The sequence below is a fragment of the Emys orbicularis genome, chromosome 20 (assembly GCF_028017835.1).
Source record: "Emys orbicularis isolate rEmyOrb1 chromosome 20, rEmyOrb1.hap1, whole genome shotgun sequence".
Taxonomy (NCBI): Eukaryota; Metazoa; Chordata; order Testudines; family Emydidae; genus Emys; species Emys orbicularis.
The window spans coordinates 1,806,655-1,816,727 of record NC_088702.1 but is presented as its reverse complement, the minus strand read 5'-3'; the positions used below and the strand labels follow the sequence as shown (position 1 = coordinate 1,816,727).

Below are 10,073 nucleotides of genomic sequence, written 5' to 3'. Positions count from 1 at the left end.
GTCCCTCCTGGCCTTGGCATCTCTGAATTTATGCCCCCGAGGCAGGCAGGTGCCTATTCCCCCCATGTGTCTGCGAAACCAAGCCAGTGCCACGTTCGTGGGGCCGGGCTGGGGGAGGCGGGTTCAGGGGGGGTTGGCACCGCCCGGGGTGGAATACCAGGCTGTTCCAGCCAGGTCCCGACACCCTGCCCGTCACTGGGGTGTCTGGGCGCCTGCTGGGAAGAGAGGGTGTGTGAGGTCCCTGTGAGTCGGATCAGACTTGGGTTTTCTGCCCAGCACATGGTTTAACCCCCTCCCTTCTCCTCCTGCCACGCAGGTTTCACGGGCATGGCGGGCTGTGTCAGCAGCCTCTGGGTCAGGCGGGAAGCCAGGGGCGTTACGAGGGGGAAAGGGAAGCCTTCCGGGGGCCCGATCCCAGCCCTGCTCACGAGACACAACGGAAACCTCTGGCTGAAGCAACTTTACTGTGCGTTGACCCCGTTCACAAACAGCGGCCACGCAGGGCGGCTCGGGGTTCAGATCTTGCGGTTCCTCTCGTCGGCGCACTCCCGGAAAAACTCGTTGCACAGCTCGGCGGTGAGGGCCAGGAACACCGCGTACTCCTGGAAATCCAGCTCCTCGTCCCCGTTGGCATCCAGATTCCCCATCAGCTTCTTCAGGTCACTTTCGTCCACCTGGTCCTGCAGCGGGGGGAGGAGAGAGACACGGGCATCAAATGCAGCTTGGGCCCAGACCCTGGTCAAATAGGAAGCCGGGCTCCACAGGCCGATAGATGGGGAGGAGGAAGGATAGTATAGTGGTTACGGCTCAGCGCTGGGAGCCAGGACTCTTAAGGAAATCACTGCCTCAGTTTCCCCATAGGATACTTCCTTTGTAAAGAGCTAAGGCTTTAGGTGCCGCATCAGCTGCTATTGTTATTTGGAAACCACGTTGGCTGCGTGTCTGCTTGATGCCCGTCGGCTCTGAAAGCATCAGGCCGAGCCTCTGTGGGCCAGCCCTAGAGTCCCCCACCCGCATCCCCCTCCACTTACCCCGACAAAGCCCTAGAGTCCCCCACCCGCATCCCCCTCCACTTACCCCGACAAAGCTCGGCAGCTCCGTGAGGAGCAGCTCCTTCATCTCCGCCTTGCTGAGCTTGTACCTGTCCCCCTCCTTGCCGGAATACTTCTGGAAGGTGCCCACCAGCACCGCGAGGGCCTGTTCCATGGGAGACGCCATCCCGCCGCCGGCAGAGCTGAAAGGGGACAGAAAAGGGTCCAGAGAAGAGCAACAAGAATGATTAAAGGTCTTGAGAACATGACCTATGAAGGAAGGCTGAAAGAATTGGGTTTGTTTAGTTTGGAAAAGAGAAGACAGAGGGGACATGATAGCAGTTTTCAGGTATCTAAAAGGGTGTCATAAGGAGGAGGGAGAAAACTTGTTCACCTTAGCCTCTGAGGATAGAACAAGAAGCAATGGGCTTAAACTGCAGCAAGGGAGGTCTAGATTGGACATTAGGAAAAAGTTTCTAACTGTCAGGGTGGTTAAACACTGGAATAAATTGCCTAGGGAGGTTGTGGAATCTCCATCTCTGGAGATATTTAAGAGTAGGTTAGATAAATGTCTATCAGGGATGGTCTAGACAGTATTTGGTCCTGCCATGCGGGCAGGGGACTGGACTCGATGACCTCTCGAGGTCCCTTCCAGTCCTAGAATCTATGAACCTATGAAAAGAGCTACCAGCATGATTCCAGGTCTTTAAAACCCGCCTTGCAGCGCGAGCCGAATGGCGCTCCGTCCCTCTAGCCAAGAGCTGGTTCGGCGGTGAGGTGATCCCGTGCTGCGAGTACGCGCTGCTTTACTAGAACAAGGCGTCCCAAGATCCAATGGCTGGAAGTCACTGAATCAAGACTGGGTGCCTGTCTCTAACCTCTGCTGTGCTGGGCCGGAGGCCGAAATCCCCGGGCGAGGGTCTGGGGCGTCCTGATCCAGGACTAGCCGGTCCTTCCGGCCAGAGAATCTATGGATCTATGGACAGCAGAGTGCAGGGCTTGGGGGAGAGCAAATGGCACTTCGGGGGGGGGGGGAGAGGGGGGGCTGACTCTCCAGCCTCCCCCCACGAGGTCTCACCTTGCAGCACCCCCCACTGTGCTCTGGGGCACGGTGATGGAGCAAAAACGACATGATCCGGTGACCTCGCCGTGACTGACTGTTTTTTCCCTGCCCCTCTGCCGGGAAATCGACTACAAATGTGGCGTGCCAGGATCGTAGCCTCAGAAGGAGACAGAGGGAGGGAGGCAAAGCCCAGCCCCTCGTGTGTAACCCTGTCCTGGGGGCCGTGCCCGCGTCTGACCCATGCCAGAGCAGGTCTGGCTTTTCCTGGGGCTTTGGCAGCGTTCGTCTCACTGAACTGAACTCTCGGGGGCTGGCTCGGGGGGCTGGGTCCTTCCTGCTGCAGAAGTGCCTAGCAGCTAGAGCCCCACACGGGTTTCATCCCGCTCCCGCTATTACAGCAGTGGGTCCTGCAGGACCCGCGGGATCGCCGTCCTGCTGCAGGGCTCGGGGCTCAGTCCCTGCTCCGCCCAGGGAGAGTGCAAAGCAGCAATGGGGCTAGAAACCCTACGTAATTCCCCTGCCTGCTCCGTGCCTTCATTAGCAGAGCACCGTCCCCCAGCGCCCCTGGGAAGGAGAGGCCGTATCCCCACCCGGATGCCTATGGCGAAACAGAATGGTGAAAGACAGGCTCTGGGTTACGCCACAAGTCAGTGGCAAAGCAGGGATTCGAACCCAGCACCGGGCATGAGAGATGCAGGGGGGATTTCTGCTACACACCCGCTAGGAAGCAGAGCTTGAGCTGATGGGTCAGAACCATCCCCAGCCCAACAGCCCCCCCCCCTTTGAACTCCACCAACAGCTCCGGGGCGTGGCACTGTAGCCCGCGTCTGCAGCTCCGAGCTCAGCCCCCGTTGCCAGTCCGGAGTGGACCCAGCCCCCTCACTCTGCACCTGCCAGGGAGTCCCAGCGCCTCTCAAAGTGCCCTTTGCAGCCAGCTACGGAGCAAGGCCGTGCAATGAAACCAAATAATCCCCAGAAAACTTACCAAGCCAAGCGGAAGGGGGATCCGAGCAGCGAGGGAGGGGAATGGAGGCAGGGGAAGTGTGGTTCTCTACCCAATAGGATGCAGCCTGCTTTCTCCAGCAGCTCTGGGAAGAGCAGACCTGTAAGAACCTGAATTCCCCTTCGAAGACGCCCTCCCCCCAGGCCAGCCTGCGGCGCGGCCTCCCCGAGGTGAATTTCCATCTTCAGCACCCAGCGTCTCTATTTCAGTTGTGTCCCGTCCCTGGGGAGGGAAGCTAGGTGGCTTGGACGGGGTTAATTAATGTCCAGGGGGTGCTCTGGACCTGGATAAATGCTGCAAGTCGTTTGTGGTTTGGATTGAGAATTGTGGATCCTGGCCCCCCCCATGACACCCAGGCCTAGCAAGACCCCCAGATATCACCCCACAAAATTAAAAGGCATTTTCCCCTTTGGGCTCTGTGGCTGTTGTTTGAACCATGACTCTTAACCGCAGCTTTTCCTGATAACCAGCACAGACCTGCCGCCCGCTAACGAGGCCCTGGGCGTGCGAGCTGAAACCTGTCTAGCAGGTATTGCAGAGCTGAGCACACCTGGGTACCTGCAGCCACACCCACACACCTGAGCACAGACCCAGCCACGTGAGCTCAGCTGCTCCATGTGCCAGGAGGTAACGTGCAAGATTGCTCCCTGGAAACGTTACAGGGCAGGAATTCAGACCGACCCCAGATTCGATTCCCAGAATAATCAGTTGCCCAAATACAAAATGGGAAATGGACTGCCAAGGCCGGGGTACTGCAGAAACGGACCTGGGAGTTATAGGGGGTCACAGGCTATGAGTCCACGTGATACTGCTGCAAAGAAAGTGAGCGCCATTCCGGGATGGACCAGCTGGAGTGTTATAAGCGAGACGTAGGACGTCATTCTTCCGCTCTTCTTCGCGCTGATCGGGCCTCACCCGGAGCAGTGTCCAGCTCTGAACACTGCGCTTCGGGGACAGGGGGGGCAAATTGGAGAAAGCCCAGAGGAGAGCGTCTAGAAAACACGGCCTACAAGGAAAGGCTGAAAAATTGGGTTTGTTTCGTGTGGAGAAGAGAAGGCTGAGGGGGGAACAGAACAGTCTTCAGACATGTAAAAGGTTGTTATAAAGAGGAGGGTGATAAATTCTTCTCCTGAATCACTGGGGTCAGGATGAGAAGTAACGGGTTGAAATTGCAGCAAGGGAGATTTCGATCAGACATTAGGGGAAACAGCCTGTCGGGGTCGTTAAGCACTGGAACTGATTACTGACCGAGGTGGTGGAATCTCTGTCACTGGAGGGGTTTAGGAGCAGGTTGGACAAACCCCTGTTGGGGATGTTCTAGATAATACTTAGTCCTGGCTGAGTGCAGGGGACTGGACTAGACGACCTCGCGAGGTCCCTTCCAGCCCGACATTTCTATAATTCCAGGCCTCTTCAGCCTCTGAGATTCTCCCCGGGGGTCTAGTCCCTCTGGTGGCTTAGGGGGCGTCTCCTCTCCAGCTGCTTCCCCGCTGCAAACAGCCCTGGCCTTGGGTCCCCCCTCAGCGTTTCAGCATCTTGGGAATGGCAGATCCAGGGGCCTCTCTACTTCAGTCCCGCGCTTCCTGACCCCCTCACCCTCTCAGCATAGCCCGGACGCCTGCCTTAGGGGCAGGGTTGCCCCGTGGGTTCGTGTCCGCCTGCCTTGGGCCCCTGCTGCTCTAAATCGTGGCTCCGGGAGGGGTCGACGTGTGTTTTAACCGACGCTCGGTGTGAGCGAAGCAACGGGTGAATGAGGAAACTCAAAGCCCGGCCTAAGCCTCCTGCCTGCTCTCTCGAGACGGATCGTGTGGAAGCGAAACGACCCGGCTCACCGGTGGAAGGCGACTTCCCAACGTTCGTCCCGTGGCTGGATGCACAGCGGGAAGGCGTTCGGCTCCTACGGGGGGAGGGCGGCACAAGAACCTACGGGGAACTGACCGGTGCAGGGAGGCTTTAGCCACAGGGCTATGCGGCTGGCCGGGGTCTCCGGAGCCACCGAGACTGCAGCCCAGCTGGGAGAATTCGAGGTTATCGCTCCAGGCTGGCCTTGCACAGCCCTTCACACGCGTGGGCCGCCAAAGCTCGGGCACCAAGAGCTTTGCAAGCCGAGTCGGCCCAAGCTTGGGCCATGTGGTTCGAGTTACAGGCGCGCCGAGGCTCTGCTCAGAGCATGCAGAGCCCAGCGTGTGGGGTCCTTTTTTTTCCTTTTCTGCTTGCGTCACTCGGAAACGGCTTGAATCATCAGGCTCAAAGTTTCCAAAACAATCGCCCCTGGGCTGGGACGCAGCATGGGGAATCCTAGGCCGAAAGGAATCGGCAGGGGGAATTGATGAGTAATTTGAAAAGGCTAATTAGCCAGGAAGTTAGACCTGAGCCTTCTCTATGGAGGCCACTGCTCCCCCCTCCCCTCATTACCGGCTGGATTCTGAAAGGCTCAGATGAGACTCTGGGATCACAGAGCCCTGGAGATGAGCCCAGAAAATCTCGCTCCTGAGACACACCCTGGCATAAGCGTCTTTAGAAAGACTTTTATTGAAAGCCCGGGTGATTACACTGGAAACAAGGGGGCCACGGAGGGTTGAAACGCAGGAATCCCGGCCCCGCAGGCGTCTGGGGTCACTTCTTACGCAGCTGATCCTTGAAGAAGTCGTTGAAGCCCATGGCCACGCAGGCTAAGAAGCAGGCGAACTCCTGGAAATGCACCTCGTTGTCCTTGTTGACATCCAGGTCGCTCACGATCTTCTGGAATTCAGCGTCGTCCATTTGCTTCTGTGAGAAGCAGGGGGAGAGACGCCGGGTTAGCTCAGCGGCCTGCTTCTATGTGGGGTCCCGGCCACCACCAGGCTGCACGTCGGACGCTCAGCCGGTCAATGGTTAGAGCAGCCCAATATCCTGGCTCCCTCCCTCCCCCTAACCACTCGCTTGCGTGGTTCAGCAGCTGGGTACATCTTGTCTAGGAGCATGGCAGCCTGGATCAGACCAGCCGGTATCCCGCCTCCGACACTGGCTGGCACCAGCAGCTTCAGAGGAGGGTGCAGGAAACCCCCAGCTGGCCGAGCTGGGACAGTCCGCCCAAGAGGCTAAGATTTACAGTCTAACTCGTGTAAGCCCGGAAGCACATGGTTCGTTAGCCCTTCCAAAATATTCACCCTCGTGAACTGATTGTAGTCTAGTTAAACTAGGAGCACGTTGGCTCTGGGACCGTCACTCATGTCTGGGCAGCACCAGCACAATGAGCCCCTGATCTGGTGGAGACCTTGGGGTGCTCGTCTTCACATAACCCGGGCTAACCCCATTTGGCTCTTTGTTCCCCTCTAGTGGCTGCACCACATCTGGAAGGTTGAGTCTGCTACTGCCTCTGAGTTAATGGGCTTAGTCTGAATCTGGGAGCATGAGCTGAAAGTCCCCAGGTTCTGTTCCCACACGTGGCGGGTGCAGGGGCCCTGTTAAATGCAGACTAGGGGGCCCAGCTCTTCATGTGGGAGAGTGTCCGGCATTTCTGGAGATCTCACTGAATAGTTCTGATTGCAGGAAAAGACCAACCTTTGTGGCAATCTGGAAAGCATCGTAAGCATCCTTGAAACAGGCGGATTTTGGGTATTGAACGTCTTCCCATGGAGCTTTTTTTTAATTATTATTGAAATTTTGTTTTTTAAATTTGATAATTTTTGAAAATGCAAATTGTTTTATTTCCACAATCAAGGGGATTTCTTTGGGGGGGGGGAGGGTTTTCCAAAAATGAACATTTTGATAATTTTTAAAAAAGTCCTTTTATAATTAAAAAAAAAAAATTGTTTAAACTGACCAATCAGAGTTAGGAAAGAAAGAAAGAAAGAAAAGATTTGTCAGAAATTTTAAAAAATCAGTACATTTGTGTGACAATGTCTGGTTCTGAAAGATGGTCAGGTTTCACCATAAATACTAGTTCAACCAAAAAATGGTGACCATTTTGAATCTTTTCCCTAATATTCACCCTAACTCTTTCTTCTCTTAATTTCTTCCTGCTGCAATTGTCTGTCGATCTCCCTGAGGGTTTTGTAGTGGCGCCCATCACCACAGTATCTGGGCACCTTGCACATGAAATAGGACAATCTAGAGCCACCTGCCTAGGCGGCAATGGACAGGGAGCCCCGGGGGGGAGCCACTTACTGAGCTCAGGGCAGGGGCTGGCAGCCAAGGAGCAGAGATGCTGGTGCACAGCGGGAACTGGCCATTTATACTTTCCGAGCCCTGCCATCCAAAGCCCCTGCAGCTTTCAAAACAGCCAGTAACATGGGATCTCATCCCTCCCAACCAGCCCCGCGCTGCGGCGAGTGAGGAAAGGAGATTCGCTCCCCGCCAGTTTCACCCACGCCCTGGTTTTGCCTAACGAGCCATGTGATCTCATTCCCGGGGGTGGCTGGCTCTTCACTCGGGTCACTGGGCCCACAGGTGGGGATGTGGAATTGACCGGGCTGAGATGCGAGCTGACACTTGGGCGCAGTCTCCGGGGCGGCAGGGCGGGGAGGCCGAGGTCAGCTCGGGCCAGCCAGTGCTTTCCTCACCCTCCCCACCTCGCCAGTCACCGACCCGCCGTGGGTCTAGCAGACGGGGTCTAACCTGGGCCGTGGGACCCCTGGGCTCAGTTCCCTGGGCTGCCACAGACGCTGTGGGTGACCTTGGACCAGTGTCTGCTCCTCCCGGTGCCTTAATTCCCCATCTGCAAAATGTGGAGGGGGGGGTCTCTACATCAGAAAGTAAAATCCCTGACTGACTGGGAGGGGCCCGGCTGCCGTGCGGGGAGGGGCCGGGAGAGATTCGCAGCCGGAGGAGCGGCCCGTGGCTTTGCCGCTGTCCTTAAGGCTGCGTGACCCGTAGCCCTGCTAGCCACAGAGTGACCGTCCCTCCCCGGCTCGCTCTGGCTGCGGTTCCCCTTTAGGCCCGTAGAAGGCGTGCTATGCTGGGGGGGAGCAAGGGCCCAGCCTGTCTCCGATCACAGCCCCGGGCTGCACGGCCGGAAGCCAGGCTTCGGTTCAGGCCCGGCTTGCCAGCTCGCTGGGGTCAGAAACGGGCCAAGCTGCCACGGTGCAGGAGACCACGTGATTTGCCCCGGGTGGCTTCTTCCAGCAAGCACAGTTCCTGCTCCGTAGGCCGCCTGGAGCGTCTGCAGACAGGGCAGGATAGCTCGTGTCCCGCTGAGCTGCAAAGTTCCTGGGCCCGAATTAAACCAGACTCGCCCCAGCGTTTCGCTGCAGGCCAGGTGATCCCTCCCCCCCCCCCCCCCCCCCCCCCCCCGGCGCTGAGGCCTGCAGGGAGCTCGTTAGCTGTGGCTGACGGACGAGGCCGTGGTTCCAGGCAAGAGAGCCGGATCTCACTGGCCCGGGGGACTCTCCCAGCACAGAGAGCTGCCAGCAGCCCAGACAGGCAGGCAAGGTCTCCACCATCAGTGCACCGGGGCTGCCGGATCGGACGTGGGGACCCCCTGCTCTAATATCGCCCCAGTCTCCTGGTCTCACCCCCTCGTGTCACCGGTCCCCAGGGAGGAACGTGGCCCGACATGTGATCAAACGCCCCTATCAAACATCACGGGCTCAGCAGAATTGCTTTGGAAAGCGCAGTTACCCCCCGTTCCCGGGCCCCTGGCAGGCTGGGTGACGGGGGCGGGGCGCCCCGGGGCGGCTGGGCCCTGTTTGCCGCCGGTTGCACATCACTTGGCTCTGGGAGCAGCAGTGTTTGCTGGGCTGGGAGGCCGCTATTGTCACTCCTGTTTGCCCAGCCCCACACTAGCGAGCGGCTGTTTGATTAGAAGGTGGCAGCCGGGTGGATCCCGTGCACCTGAAACGTGAGCTGGGCTCTCCGGTTCTACCACAGGGCAGGGTGCGGGGGCTGAGTCATGCCCGGGGCAGGATTGAGGCCTGGGCCCACAGTAGCTTTTTTTTCTCACTTCTCAGTCACCGGTTTGAAGCCAGCCGAGGCTGGGTAGTGAGCTGAGCTAATTCCTAGGGGTGTCAGATCAGAGCCTGGGAAACCCCTTCAAGGATCAGCGTTTCCTAGGTTTTCAGAGCAGAGGGAACCATGAGCCCATCTAACTGCACCGCCCCAGCCAGAGCATTTCACCCGCTCGCCCCGGTCCTCAACTCCTAGCTCTGCCTGGGTCCGGCCTCCAGCAATGGAAACTCCACCCCAGCCGTGAATCCCCCCTGGTGCTTTATTCCTAAATGACTTTTGCCTGGCTCCGTGCTGCCTTCTCTGCTTGGCTAATGGGCCCTTTAGTACCAGGAAGGCACTTAGACGCTGTGATCGGCTAAACAGCCGGACTCCTCGTGTCTCTCACTCTCGACTTGGGGGGCTTGGCGCTGGACAAAGCAGACAGCCCTTGCTCCAGAGAGCTGACGAGTTCGGTTTCATCCCAGGCCGGATCTGAGCGACACGGGCCCGGGTAACAAAAGCCACCCGCGCGGTCGAGGCCTCTCACAAAGAGTTGGTGGGTTTCCCCGTAAAGGCCCGGCTCCCGCAGTCCCGTCACTACAGCAGCAGCTGGCGGCTCGTTGTAAAACGATGGATAACTTTCTAGCTCGAGTCGTCTGCAGAGAGCGGGTGGGAAACACGACCCTGAATGGCGCAGAAGCCCCCAGACGAATAAACAGAGCCCGAGCTTGTTGTTCTGTGAAATCCCACGAGCGCAGGGTGGGTGACTGGCCTGCAGAGAGAGAGGCCACCAGACAGACGGTCCGGCGTGGGGCTGGGGAGAGCTCGCCAGGGCGTCACTCATGCGCTACCTGCGCGAGTGTTAAAGAAAGGACGTGGGACTCCAGTAGCCATCAGCCCTGAAACTCACTAGAGGTGAAACCCCCCTAATGCAAAGACTTATGTCCTGCTTCCGCCCAAGCTGCTCCTGACTCCAGGCCCTTGTACAGGGGCGGGAGGTGCGCCATCGCCTTCACCTCTCCGTGACTCTGAGGCCCTGGGGAGGGAGTGGGCAGGAAATTGCACGCTT

The 10,073-nt window shown here is 58.1% G+C and overlaps 1 protein-coding gene across 2 annotated transcripts; it reads right to left on the bottom strand.

Annotated features, from left to right (window-relative positions):
* Positions 1-515: 515 nt before the first annotated feature.
* Positions 516-7,381, bottom strand: LOC135892583 (protein S100-A2-like). 2 transcript variants are annotated; one of them, XM_065420380.1, is made up of 4 exons: positions 7,243-7,381; positions 2,511-2,526; positions 1,078-1,234; positions 516-680 (listed from the first exon to the last, which is right to left on the bottom strand). In XM_065420380.1, the coding sequence occupies exons 1-4, from the start codon at positions 7,379-7,381 to the stop codon at positions 516-518; spliced, it is 477 nt and encodes a 158-aa protein (XP_065276452.1). The 2 variants fall into 2 exon arrangements, with proteins under 2 accessions (XP_065276452.1, XP_065276453.1); XM_065420381.1 differs by lacking the exon at positions 2,511-2,526 and adding an exon at positions 3,674-3,675 and having other exon boundaries at positions 7,247-7,381.
* Positions 7,382-10,073: the final 2,692 nt, after the last annotated feature.

Coding starts and splice junctions, on each gene's coding strand:
- LOC135892583 (XM_065420380.1), bottom strand. CDS start 7,381: ATGAGATCCCATGTTACTGGCTGTTTTGAAAGCTGCAGGGGCTTTGGA. Junction 681..1,077: donor AGCTGCCGAGCTTTGTCGGG/GTAAGTGGAGGG, acceptor CCCCCGCTGCAG/GACCAGGTGGACGAAAGTGA.